Source organism: Ictidomys tridecemlineatus, chromosome 5 (genome assembly GCF_052094955.1).
Source record: "Ictidomys tridecemlineatus isolate mIctTri1 chromosome 5, mIctTri1.hap1, whole genome shotgun sequence".
Taxonomy (NCBI): domain Eukaryota; kingdom Metazoa; phylum Chordata; class Mammalia; order Rodentia; family Sciuridae; genus Ictidomys; species Ictidomys tridecemlineatus.
In genome coordinates, this window is record NC_135481.1 from 47355729 (window position 1) to 47370401 (window position 14673).

General features: G+C 34.2%; 2 protein-coding genes across 2 annotated transcripts; both read right to left on the reverse strand.

The window, feature by feature from the left end:
• Positions 1–1072: 1072 nt before the first annotated feature.
• Positions 1073–2014, reverse strand: LOC101966597 (olfactory receptor 4K14). Its single transcript, XM_005342474.3, has one exon. The coding sequence runs from the start codon at positions 2009–2011 to the stop codon at positions 1073–1075; it is 939 nt and encodes a 312-aa protein (XP_005342531.2). The 5' UTR covers positions 2012–2014.
• Positions 2015–13339: 11325 nt separating this feature from the next.
• On the reverse strand, positions 13340–14269 carry LOC101966307 (olfactory receptor 4K14). The gene has a single exon (XM_013366275.3). The coding sequence runs from the start codon at positions 14267–14269 to the stop codon at positions 13340–13342; it is 930 nt and encodes a 309-aa protein (XP_013221729.3).
• Positions 14270–14673: the final 404 nt, after the last annotated feature.

The following is a 14673-nucleotide window of genomic DNA, read 5'->3' on the forward strand; positions in this document are numbered from 1 at the left end:
GGGGCCTAATCCCACATGATGAAGATTAGAGCCTACTTTTTCTTCTATTAGACACAGAGTCTCTGGTTTAATTCCTAGGTCCTTGGTCCACTTTGAGTTAAGTTTTGTGTCTGGTGAGAGATAGGAGTTTAATTTCATTTTGTTGCACACGGATTTCCAGTTTTTCCAGCACCATTTGTTGAAGATGCTATCTTTTCTCCACTATCCCTCTCCTCAGTCTATACCCAAAAGACTTAAAAACAGCATACTACAGTGGCACAGCCACATCAATGTTTATATCAGCACAATTCACAAGAGCTAAACTGTGAAGCCAACCTAGAGCCTTTCAGTGGACGAATGGATAAAAAAACATTGTGGCATATGCACACGATGGAATTTTACTAAGCAATAAAAGAGAACAAAATCATGGCATTTGCAGGTAAATGGATGGCTTTGGAGAAGATAATGCTAAGTGAAGTTAACCAATCCCAAAAAAACAAATGTCAAATGTTTTCTCTGATATAAGGAGGCTGACTCATAGTGGGGTAGGAAGAGGGAGCATGGGAGGAATAGATTAATTCTAGATAGGGAAAAGGTATAGGAGGGAAAGGAAAGGAGCAGGGGATTAGCAAGGGCAATGGAATGTGATGGACATCATTATCGAAAGTACAAGTATGAAAACACAAATTGATATCAACATACTTTATATACAATCAGAGATATGAAAAATTGCTCTGTATACGTGTAATAAGAATTGTAATACATTCTACTGTCATTTATTTTTTAAAAAATCAATAAAAAAAGAATAAAAAAGATATTATCTATCCAAAAAGAGAGGCATGCCTTTCTAAAATAAATTTCAGATTTTTATTTAAAAGGTTAAAAGCACAGGAAAACTGATTATATGAGATTTATTATGTAGACAGATCATTAGGGTGAATTTTAGAGTAATGATTAGCAGTGTTCTACTTGCTGATTAACAAATGTGGAATTTGCCTATATTTTATTAAATAAATAAACAGGATCTTTGAATTTTAAACTATTTTATGAGGTCAAGTATTTGCAATTTGAGTTGCTTATGGTTCTCTCAGCATTATGTATTTCCTTTGGAATTCATATAGTAGTTTCTAAATCGCTTCATAGCACTTTTCATCTCTTTATTTCTCAGTGTATAAATGGCTGGATTAAGGAGTGGTGTAAAAACAGAGTAAAACACAGCAAGAAACTTGTCCAACCAGGTAATGTTGAGGGGCCACACATAGATGAAGATGCAGGGCACAAAAAAAATCATCACCACTGTGACGTGGGCACTGCAGGTGGACAGGGCTTTAGATGCACCAGTTTTAGAGCTCTGGCGAACAGTGAGAAGAATGTATGTGTAAGATATCAGCAGGAGGATAAAGCAAGTTACAGCCACAATTCCACTGTCAGCATTCATTACTATTCCCAAGTCATAAGAATCCATGCAGGCCAGCTTGATCACCAGTGGTATGTCACAGAAGAAGCTGTCTATTTCCCTGGGGCCACAGAAAGGCAGCTGCACAATCACAGCCATTTGACTCATGGCATGCACAAAGCCCACAGTCCAGGATGTCAACACCAGCCCAATGCACCTTTGCAGGCTCATAATGGTGGAGTAGTGGAGTGGTTTGCAGATGGCCACATAGCGGTCATAAGCCATAACCACCAGGAGCACCATCTCACTTCCTGCAATTAAATGGACAAATAGAATTTGGCACATACAACCTGCAAAGGAAATGGTCTTAGTCTCCCTGAGAAAGTCAGCAATCATCTTAGGAGTGGTGACTGAAGACAGCCACATATCAACAAAGGACAAGATGGCCAGAAAGAAGTACATGGGAGAATGAAGATGAGGGTCAGTGAGGATTAAGGTCAAAATGACAATATTTCCAGATACAATGATCAGGTAAAGCATCAAAAATACCATGAAGAGTAAGACCTGAATACTCCATGAGTGAACAAGTCCCAGAAACACAAATTCTGACACTGTGGACTGGTTTCCTCCATCCATTTTATTCAGTGTGTCCTCTGGAATAACCTGGAGAGTTTAGAGTATCCATTAGTGGGATGAGAAATGGGCATTAATTTTTAGAGTTTAGTGTTCATAACAAAATTTAGCAACTATATCTGCAGTTAAAGAGAAATATTCATCACCTGAAAATGGCGTTATTTGTAAAAGAGAATACAAATAATGCCTGAAAATGGCTTTTTAAGGAGTCTTATATCGGATTGTTATCCAGTGTTGGGTTGAGAGTCAAGAAAACAGGACAGTGAAGGTGAAGTCTAGAAATAGAGTTGTGATGCTACTTGGTCACTAGCTTCTTTCCACTATGCTAGTTAAAGGAACCTGGATAGAGTAGCAGACATCATGCTAAAAACAACAAAAATTAGGTCACATATTCAGGAAGATGACAGTCAAATGGTATTGAAATCCTGTAGAAATAACCTGATGCATCATTATAGCTTTCCTGTATTATGTGTAATGATTACTTCAAGCCTTAGATTACACACCCTAAGGTAAAATTTTAGGCTTTCCTTCTTAAACATGTTGGGAAAACCTTTATGAGAGAAGCTATAAAAAAGGTGTATAATAAACATCTTGATATGGAGATCTGATGTAAAATCAGGCACATAATCTCTTATTAATTAAAATCTAAAGTATAATGGAATTCATGTGGCATATTAAGTTTATTAGATAAAATAACAGTGTAGTGTCATCAAAAATGGATTGTTCAAAGTTGAAGGCAACTAAAACTGAGATTTTGATTTAATGAACTCTGAATGGAAGTTCTTTATAATTCCAGCTTATCATTAGTAAATATTTATCTTCAACTAGTGGTGGATTTAGAAATTGCTTAGGTTTTGAAATTTTATGATTTCTGACCAGAGGAGATACTGATGTTTTCTATCTGTGTTTTCTAAGATAATAAATGCCACATGAGTGAACAAGACCAATGTTTGACTATTAGTGATGAGTAAACATGTCATCATAGATTGTTCTCCAAATAGAGTAATGACAAGGCTTGCATTAATTCCTAAGTAAATGAACAATACTCCTCAAGCTATAGAGAGGAAAGATGATTCTCCATTGTGTATTTCATCTTTTATTCTTTGAAATAGAACAGCCAAGGAGAACAGGTGAACAATGAATTGAACAAGGGTTTCATCCTGAGCACTAGTTTTCCTTTCCCTTTCACTGGGAATTCAGAGGCTTAAATTAGGGATTAAGGATAGAAAGAGAGAAAAACTTTCTAAATATAATATTGTTAGTAACATACATACTTAATATGAGAAAGGAGACATTATAATACTCTCACAACCCACTGACATATTTTTTATAATAGAAAAGATGTACCAAATTTTTCAAGAAATTGCCATGGTTTATAAGCATTGAGAAACTTGAAATATCTGAACTTTATCTTGAATTTCAATTTCATATCAATGCACACTTTTCCTAGAATAATGTTTAAACAACTAGTTCTATACTTTGGGTAGAAAAAGCAATATTTCAACTGTGCTTGACAATGGATATTGCTAAACAGATGATTTTGTACATTCCTATGAAACAATTTAGCAACAAAAACCATATTCCTTTCTCATAAATTTTGGAATTGTTAATATAGTCATAATATTAGTAGGTTAATTATATTACTCTATTATTAGCAACCAACTTGTAGGAGAATTTTTAGAATGGAATAGTCATTGACCTTTTACTTAGTCACACAATGGTCTGTAATCAAACTCTAGTTCTTGTTGATCTACTAATCTAAATCTCGTTCTGTTTTAACTTCCTAATTTGTGAAAAGAGGATTCAGAGTGACAGTAGTAATGTTATAAGAAGATGTGTAAGATGAACCATAAAACATACAGAAAATTTCAATTATTTTAGTCCTCAGTGAATGTTAATGACTATTAGTGATTTCTCCTCTGTTCCTTGTGGTAGTATTTAAAGCAGTAAAATTCCCAAAACTAATTTGACAGAAATTTTATTGCACAGATATGTACAACATTGAGCAACATTATAGCTTCTTTCTCTTTTTTTGACTTTATAAATTAATTTTCATTATTTTAAGTTCATGTATTTTTGGTGCTTCCTGTAAGCAAATATATAACATCATTTTCTTTAAAATATATACTACTTACATTTTTTTCTAAATTAACATACACATACTCAACAATCTTATAGAATAAAGATTGAAAGAATATATCAGACATATTTCTTGCTTTCCAGGAACTTATCATTTTCATCCTTCACTCTGCCCTTCCCAAAAGTGGTTAATAATGCTATAAGAAGATGTGTAAGAGGCAAAAGGACTTTCTATTAAAGCACTTTTGAAATTTTTACTTTAAACACAAAATTCTCCTAAAAAAGTAAATATAATTCTGGATACGTTAAAATTGAAAAATTAGGGAAATGAGACATTTTGTTGTTCTTTTATAAATATGAGATATTATGAAAATAAGCAACACAGTTTTCATCCTTTTCTATATATGTGCTCTTCTATAATGTTTTTCTATGAAATAGTCCTAAAATTCTGAGGTTGTTAGTATTTTTATTTTTACAAAGAAAATCTTGAACTCAGACAATTTAATAGATACATACTTAGTAAAGTATGCAGGGAGAAAGTCTAAGTTCTACTCACTTATGTTCACTTACTTGGGTTAAGGGTTTTAATACTATTTCTATGGTAATGTCACTTAATATATAACCTTTGTTTCTTCTATCTCTATGTGAACTATTATCTGACAGAATGCTGTTTCTCTGATATGAAATAATTATATAAAATAGGAGAGATTGTTTGAACAAGAATAGCTGAAGATTGTCACATTGAGTATTTATCACAGAAATGTGATCTAGGTACATAGACTTGAGAGCATCTCTGTAGCAGTGGATTTTGGTGTTGTGTGCACTATTTTTAAGACCACAGAAACTCCATTAGGAACAGGGAGGACAAAACACCTGAATTCTGTTCTGACAATGTTAGGAGCTAATGAATCCATTCTCAACTCCAAAGGTAGTGGGTATAATTAAAATAGATACAAAGAAATATTTTCAGAATTATCTTAAAGGAGAAGACCAAAGAGATGAATGACTTACTAAACACACTTTTTTCCTCTTAGATCAGATTCTGTTTAAGTCTTCTCTTCTGATGTGTGCCTGGGATGACATCCATATTGGGTGGAGGCAGTATCTGTGGAAGTACTTTCTATCAGTTTGACATATATGCACCAACAAAAGTGGTCTCTTGAGTAAAATTACCTACTCACATAACAGAAGTTTCATGGAAATAATTTATTTTAGATACCTATAGGGAATTCTTTGTTAAGAGTGATATCAACTGTTGTGTACTGTAAAAATTAGAACAAGAAGACAAGTAACCTCACCTGAATCATGTCACTGGTAAAAATTAATTTTTTTAAATAAAAGTGTTCTTTTAAATTAAATTAAATTTAAATTTGTCAAACACAAAAATGCAAGAACTAAATGTTGTATCTCATGTTTGGAAACTAAGAAATGGGACTAAATATAAAATACTGACTAGTAGATGTTTGAAAGTGTGTTGGGGGAAGAAGGACAAAGGGAAGTGAATTGCATTTGGTCAGTGCAAGCTGCACGTGTGTATGGAAACCTAACACTGAACTCCACTAATACATATAATTAATGTATACTAAAAAAATAAAAGAAAAACACAAAAATCATGCCTCTTAACTGGGTATCATTAGACATTTAACTACACATACACATTGTATAATATTTAAATCAACTGAAATATAGCTGTCTTTAAATATTTTTCATTTCTTTATGGTGAAAATATTCAAAATATGTTTTCCTACCATTTAAATATATACAGACTTCTTATATGAGGTCACTCTACTGTATAATACAACACGAAAATTTCTTACTTCTACATTTATATCAGATGGCTTCATTGCTTAGGTTTATTACCAAACATTTAAAGCAGATCTAATATCAATTTTTCTTAAATTAGTTCAAATATTCAGAGAGAATTATTCTAAATCGCTGCATTAAGTAGTGATATTTGAAATTGTTTTTTCTTCTCTTCATGGAGCAATAATGAGATGTCTTCTCAATTCTTATATATAACTTGATCAACATAATCATATCCACTTTGATGTAATTTTTTTTTCATTAGTACATAATGAATATACATAATAGTGTAGTTCATTGTGACATATTCACTAATGTATATAATATACTGACAATTGACTACATTTTGCTCCTGGGTATTTTCCCGTTCCCTTCCTTGCTCCCTTCCCCAGTACTCTTTTACTATTGGTATCCCTTATATTTTTTAATTGGTTTGTTATAATTATACATAAAACTGAGATCTGGTGACATATTCATATTCACCCAAGCATTGTTTCAATTTCAGTAGGTTTTTATTGTGTTTACAAGAGATATCTAATCATAAAAACTATATGTGTGCTATATATGAAGACCAAACAAAACAAAACAAAACAAACCTGGTAGAAATGGAGTGCCCTAATTCCTGTCAACATTGTCTAATTAGTCAGATATTCTTGGCTATCTGATTTATCTTAGTATTACCTACGGTAATTTGAGTTTTTACAGGTCAAATTATTGAGTTACCTTTAGTATATTTCCTCTGCAAAATTTATTAATATTTTTTAAAATAACTTTAGTTTGTCATTTTAGATTTTGAAATGACTTAATTTTGGCACTATTAATATTAAATAAAATGTATGCATTTAAAGAAAAATATGATCAATTTTGTACATATGCATATAAATATGAAAAGACCAACAAAATCCAGATCTTGAACATGTGCAGATAGAGACAGGGATGGAATTCCAGCAGAGACTACAAAAATGGATTATTAAAATGCTCAATGAGCTAAACATAGATCTAAGGAATACAATTTCAATGAAGAGAAAAAGATTCTGAAAAAAAAACAATTTGAACTCCTGGAAATGAAAGATACAAAATTAAATAACAATTTAGCTAAAAGTATCATCAAGAGATTAGATATGTATAAAACAGAATTGCAGACCTTGAAGGTATGATATATAAACTTAAACACTAAGTAAGCAATAAATAAAAGAAATTAAAGACATGATCTGAATTTACAAAAAAACTTTGATACATCATTAAGAGATCAACTTAAGGGTTCTTCGGCATCAGGAGGAAATGGAGATACAGGCTAATAACATTAAGTACCTTTTCAGAGAAATAATGGTAAAAAAATTTTCTAAAACTTAGGAATGAGATGGACATCTACCTACAGAAGACATATAACCCTAAATACACAAGATCAAAAATGATCTTTTCAAGACATGCCATAATCAATACGCCTAACATAGATAAAAAGAATAGAATGTTAGAAGCCACAACAGAAAAATATCAGGTCACACTAGAGGTAAAGTAATAAGGCTTACTTCTGACTTCTCAGCTGAACTCTAAAATTCATGAGGGCTTCAAAAAAGATAATTCTATCTTTGAAAGAAAACATTTGCCAACCATGATTTCCATATTCATCAGAGCTATCATTCAGAATCAAAAGAGACATAAAAATTTTTCAAGAAAAGGATAAAGTAAAATAAATTGAGCCAGTACCACACTGAAAAAATCCTACATCTAGAAGAACTGATAAACAAACCCCAGAGTTCACAAATGGATAAAGTTTTCCAGAAGACCAGTTAAGCAACTGAAAATTAAGACCAATGAAATATGTGAAAAGAGAAATCAAAATGCCATGAAATAATAAACATCTCACAATACTGTGAGTATAAATAATATCAACTCTACAATTAAAAGATGCAGACTGACAGAATGGATAAAAAAACCCCACAAACCTACAGCTGTTTTGTAAGACTTATGTTATAGGCAAAGATATACATGACAGAAAGCAAAAGAATAGAAAAGAACATTCCATACAAATAGAGTCTGAAAACAAATAGGAATAGCTATTGTCATATCAACAGAGCATATTTCAAGCAAAAATTAATCAGAATGGATAAAAAGGGTCACTACACACTAGTAAAGGGAATAATCCAAGAAGAAAATAGAACAATATTTATGCCCCAACCATAATTACACCTAATTACATTAAAAAAATGACATTAAGTCTTAACAAGTTGCCAGGAGACTAATAATGGGTAATTATTACACTTCATAATGTCATACAGACCTAAAATCACCAAAGGCAATTCTGACATAGTTAATATTATCAATCAAATGGACTAACAGATATTTTTAGAGTATTTCATCCAGTAACTGTTGAGTTTACTTTCTTCTTAACAGCTCATGGAAATATCTTCAAAATACATAATATTTTAGCTCACAAAGCAAGTCTAAGCAAACACAAAAAAATCAATATAATTCCTTGCATCTTACCAGAACAAAGTGGAATGAAATTAGAATTCAGCAGGAAGAATAATTATAGAAAACACATAAGCACAGAGAGATCAAAAAACTATGTTTTTGAACAAGTAATTGATCTTAGAAAAAATGAGATGAGAAATAAAAGATTTTTTTCTAGAGTCAAAAGAAGTTAGCGATACAATAAATCAAAAATCTCTGGGATGTTGAAAAGGCTATTAGTATAGTTCCTACATTAAAGTGTCTAGGAAGAATGACTTTATGACGTTTTCAAGTAAATAAATGGAGCTGGAGACTATCACACTAAATGAAATAAGATAGTCCCAAAAGCCAAAGATCCAATGTTTATTCTGATATGTGGAAGCTAACCCATAATAAAAGGGGTGGGGAATGAGAAATTTAGTGGATTAGACAATAGTGAGTGGAAGGAAGAGAGGGGGGATAGGAAAAGTAAAAGCAGTGTAAGAAATCTGACATAATTTTCCCATGTATACACATGAATACACCATGGTGAATATAGATATAGATTCAAATATATAAATAAAAAAAATACAATTCTGTTGTCAATTGGATGATACAAAGAAATTAAATTCTTTTATAAATTCACAGCTCAATTTATTTAACAAAACTATTTCTGCATTGACTTCTCTCCACAAATATAAATCATGACTATAGGGAATATTGCTTAATACCAAATGACTAAAATTTAAAATATGGAACTGCAGGGGATTTTGCATGATATGTTGGTTGTAACTACAATCAAAGACCTGTGATAAGTAAAGATAAGGAAAAAATATATTCAAGTATTACTATGATTATTTTTTTTAATTGTGATTATATACTACATCGGGAAGAGCCACACTTCTACCAGGAAGAAGCCTAAAATTTAACTGGGCATGCAAATTGTATAATTCCACATTGGGCATCTGGGGCACATGGCATGATGATATTTGGTCCAAAGTGTTTGGGTAGCTCTGCCATGTTAGTTGCAGTCCAAGTGGGCTTTTCTGTTGATTTGTCTCATCTCAATTTCTGCAGCCTTCCTTAGTGGACATTCTATGCTACTGCATTTCTTAATCTTGGGTGTCTCCACTGCAGCTTTGATTTACTCTTCACATCTCCATGCCATGCATCGCCTTCTCAGGATGCCTGCAGAAACTCTGACCCTGATGCACTTTTATCTGGCCTCCCAGGTTTTTCTTTGAAATCTCGGTTGAAGCCTCCATGACCCCCCTAACTCCAGTATCCTGCATTCCTGCAGAACAAACACTACACCAATATTTTCTGCCATCTTGAGCAGTGCCTGGGTAGCTAAGCATGTTGATAAAACTTCCTAGGGCCCCTCGTGCAAGAAGGATACATGATTGGTCTCTTCTTAAAAAAAATTCTTACTTTTATATCCTTAAGTCTAAGATATATGTATTTGCATATATATGCAATAAAACCACATTTGTTCTGGAAGAAATAAAATAAATATTTATTTATGATTTTAAGGTTTGGGAAATACTTGTTAAATTCCAATGAAGTGTGCCTGAATGATGCACATAAACCAATATGAGAATTTGAATGCAACAAGTGGACACCATTTACTCATTAAAATGTTTTAATTTACTATGTATTTTATATACATACATATACATATACATATATATATGTATGTATATGTATATATATATATATATACATATTCCATCCCCATGGATTAAGTATTGTATTTTCACAAAATAAAGAGGTAAAACTTAGTTCGCATTGTGCCTACAGCATGGCTGGTGCAAGAGAAATTGTGAAGTGAAAAAGATTCTGTCAATTTTCCAGAAATTGATTAACCTTAATATGATTTTTAATCTACTAATCCTGACATTCACTCTTACTTTTTAATATGTTTTTATTCTTAATTGACATATAATAATTAAACATAGTTATGGATGATATAGTGACATTTCAGTCCATATATGCAACGATGAGTTGACAGTAATTGGCATGTCTATAACATCATTTATTAGAATTTATCTTATCATGAACAGAGAATCTGATTTGTTTCATGTAATGCTATCTGACAATTTTACTTTTGTTGCCTGTGCTTTAAGGATTGTCGAGAGCCATCCATGGGTTGTGTGTGAGCTATGAGAATTTGAGCACATGAGGAGACTATACTGATGTTGCTTCTCTGACTGGGCTGAGCAATGTATGTGTCCTTTTCTCCTCCCTCTGCCTTAGATCCACACAGGACCTGAAATGGGTGCAGCCTCCCAAGATGTTAGTCAATCTGCAGACTGTGAGACATCACCAAGCAACCCCCTGATATCCAATCCCTTGCCTTATTTGGGTTAAACTTTCAAAGGTCTGCCCCTCAATGCTGCGCCCCTCCCCTGACTCAGGCAATGGCAAGGCCCTACTGAGGTGGATGGCGCAAGGCGTCCATCCTCTGGAGGAGCGCAGTATGTTTCTGGGAATGGGCTGATTTGTTTTTGTATTCCTTTAATAAGTATAGTTTTGATTTCTCATATGACCATTAAGTATAAAGGAAAAATCATGACTTTCCCAATTAATGTAACTACTTCTAAAGCATAGATCTGTTTGCTCTAAATGCAATGATTCAGCTGTGGAGTGTAAATTGTTAATGTCTAAAGAAAAACTCCCTGTATTCCTGTCAAGGAAGTTTTTGAGAAATTAAATTAAAATCTAGAGAAGAAAAATTAATGTTAAGAAGATAGATTAGTGCTTAGTACTGGGCAACTTGTTCTTGTTCCTGTGCACAATGGTTTGTGCTCTTACTTCTGTTTGATTAAAATTAATAACAAATCAACTACTTGCCGTAACCATGGCACCAGTTCCAGTCAGTAAGTCAAGAAAGAATAGTCAAGGTATAGGCCAATAGTTTGGGACATTTATAACTATTATTAAAAGTTAACTAAGCAGAAACAGCTCAAAACAAAATGCAAACTGAAAGTACAAATGCTTGTTTATGCATAAGCCAAGATACATTATTCTATTCTAATTGTAGCTACGTAATATTTTGTTTTGTTTGAATAATGATTCCTGTTTTGTAACCACAAAGTACTGTAAGCCTGCCAAAATGAAAAATATATATGATCAACTTCACAAGTAAAGATTGGGATCAACACCTTCACTTTGGTGTCTGTGTTGTTTCTCCACCCCCTCTTTCGCTGACTCCTCACTATCCTTTCATCTCCTGAGACCCCCTGTTGGAGCTGGTCTCTGACACCTCAATAAACAGGATGGTCTCACGTGTGCTCTCTCTCTTTTGCCAGCCTTCCTTGCCTCTCTTCTGGGAACTGGGGCAGAGAAGCCATGACTAAACCCCAAGAAAAAGGTACTTTCTGTGTCTGTGAGATTATTCAGTGCCAACCCAATTCACCTGGAGTGACTCTGACTGATTTAGTCATGTGTAGCAGCAAGGGATTATATACAAAAAACTATTGTTCAGACCAGTGTCCTGAAGCATTTCCTCCATGTTTTCTAGTAGTTTCATGGAACTGGGTAGTACATTTAAATAATTGATCCATTTTGAGGTGCTGTTTGTATAGGGAGAGAGATAGGTGTCTGGTTTCTTTCTTCTTCATATGGCATCTTGCTGTCCAGGAACAATTTACAGAAAGGACTTCCTTTCTCTGATGAGTGTTTTCCCTGATTTTTTCAAAGTCAATTTTGTTTTTTTGTTTATTTGTTACTTATATTTGTGAAATGGATAGTTAAATGAAAGGAAGATTGAGTAATAGATGCCTAGCTGGCTTAATGAATGATTACAGGGTGAATGGATGAATAAATAAAAGAATAAACAAATTCAACATGACCGCACACCTAGAAAACAAAAAGAACCAGTTCTTGCCTTTATGTTGATTTCCATTCTGAATTACACACAAATAATTAATAATTTAACATTAAATTGCAGTATTCGACACTGACATAACCAATGGAAACAGAATTAGTTTTCTTTTTTTGTTTGTTTGTTTTAACTTGTATTGAGTTAATGAATTTCACATAGAAGTAATGTCCATTGTTCTTCTTTATATTATTTATCACCCTTGTTTACCACCCACATCTCCCCGGTAACTGAATCAGGGTCATTCCGCATGGTTTGGGTTGGCAACGAAAAGACCACACGGACACAGAAGTACCTTTTGTGGGGGGTCAGGAAGGCTCTGCAAGCTGCAACCTCAAAGGTCAAGTTCCTACACTGGACAGCACTGAAAAGGGCACAAAAAGCAAGAGAGGCAAGAGAGCGAGTGCACCCTGAACCCCCCCCTATTTATTAGGGAAAAGACATAAAAGACATTCAATAGCATATTCCACCTAAATCAGGCAAGGGATTGTGTTACAAGAAACAGGTGGGTAGCCCAATCCCATTGGGTAACTCCCAAGCCAAGGCACTTCCTTGCACTTCCTTACACTTCCTTGTTAGACCCACTTTCTTCGCACAGCTGGGAACCCCAGTTTAATACCCCCATTTCTCAAGGCTGAGGGGATGTGCCTAGCTCCTGTACAGGGCAGCCTGACACTTGTTCATTCTATGTCTTTTTCTACTGTTAATATTTGTTAAGGAAAAAAATAATAATTTGTATTCTGACAAAATGTAAATGGAAGTTAGAAGAAGAGGTCAATATTAATAAGTGCTTATTTTTTAAATAAGGTTAAGAGAAAACCCAAGAGGAGTTTATTAAGATACTACCAACCCAAATGAATGCATGTTGTTGAGAAATAAATTTTAGATTATTGTTTAACTATTTGTAGGAAAACTGAGTAGATGTATTTCCCAGATTGGTAGATTTGATTTCAGTAATAATTCTTAGTGTTCTACTGGCTAACTACTAAGTATTGAATTTTCCTATATTTTAGTAAGCCCATTTCTATATCTGGAGACAGGAACACTAAGGCTCATACTTTCAACCTATTTTATAAGGTCTGTCTTACCAATTTAAAGTGTTCATGAAATTCTCAGGCACTAATCATTTCACTTCATTTGGAATCCATATGGTAGTTTCTAAGTCTCTCCATAGCACTTTTCATTTCTTTGTTTCTCAGGGTATATATGGCTGGATTGAGGAGTGGTGTAAAGACAGAGTAAAATACAGCAAGAAATTTGTCCAACCAGGTGATGTTGAGTGGCCACACATAGATGAACATACAAGGCACAAAAAAGATCACTACCACTGTGATGTGGGCACTGCAGGTGGACAGGGCTTTAGATGCACCAGTTTTAGACCTCTGGTGAACAGTGAGAAGAATGTATGTGTAGGACATCAGCAAGAGAATGAAGCAGGTTACAACCACAACCCCACTGTCAGCATTCATTACTATTCCCAAGTTAGAAGAATCCATGCAGGCCAGCTTGATCACCAGTGGTATGTCACAGAAGAAGCTGTCTATTTCCCTGGGGCCACAGAAAGGCAGCTGCACAATCACAGCCATTTGACTCATGGCATGCACAAAGCCCGCAGTCCAGGATGTCAACACCAGCCCAATGCACCTTTGCAGACTCATAATGGTGGAGTAGTGGAGTGGTTTGCAGATGGCCACATAACGGTCATAGGCCATGACCACCAGGAGCACCATCTCACCCCCTCCAACAAAATGCACAAAGAGGATCTGGCACATGCAGCCTGCAAAAGAAATGGTCTTATTGTCCTTGAGAAAGTCAGCAATCATCTTAGGAGTGGTGACTGAGGACAGCCACAAATCAATGAAGGACAGGTTGGCCAGAAAGAAGTACATGGGAGAATGGAGATGAGGGTCAGTGATGATTAAAGTCACAATGACAATATTTCCAGATACAATGATCACGTAAAGCAACAAAAATATTATTAAAAGTAAGACCTGCATACTCCATGAATGGCCAAGTCCCAGAAGCACAAATTCTGACACGGTGGACTGATTTCCTCCAAACATTTTATTCAGTGTCTCCTCTGACATGACCTGGATAGGATAGAGTATCAGTTAGTGGGATTAATTTTTAGAATTTAGCATTCACATTGAAATTCAGCAACTATATCTGCAGTTAAAAAGATACATATGGTATTATCTGTAAAAGAGAATCTAAATGACGTCTGAGAATGGGTTTTCAAGAAGCCTAGTCTGAGATGGGATTTTTATCCAGCACCTGGTTGAAAGAGTCAAAAACAATAGGACACTGAGTGTAAAGTCTAGGAAAAGAGTTGTTATGCCGCCCGGACACTAGCTTATTCTGTCTACTGTGCTACTTAAAAGAACCTGGAAAGGGCAGCCACCACCATACTAAACAACAAAAGAAGGCCACATATTTAGGAAGAAGATGGTTAAATGATATTGATATC

Coding starts and splice junctions, on each gene's coding strand:
- LOC101966597 (XM_005342474.3), bottom strand. CDS start 2,011: ATGGATGGAGGAAACCAGTCCACAGTGTCAGAATTTGTGTTTCTGGGA.
- LOC101966307 (XM_013366275.3), bottom strand. CDS start 14,269: ATGTTTGGAGGAAATCAGTCCACCGTGTCAGAATTTGTGCTTCTGGGA.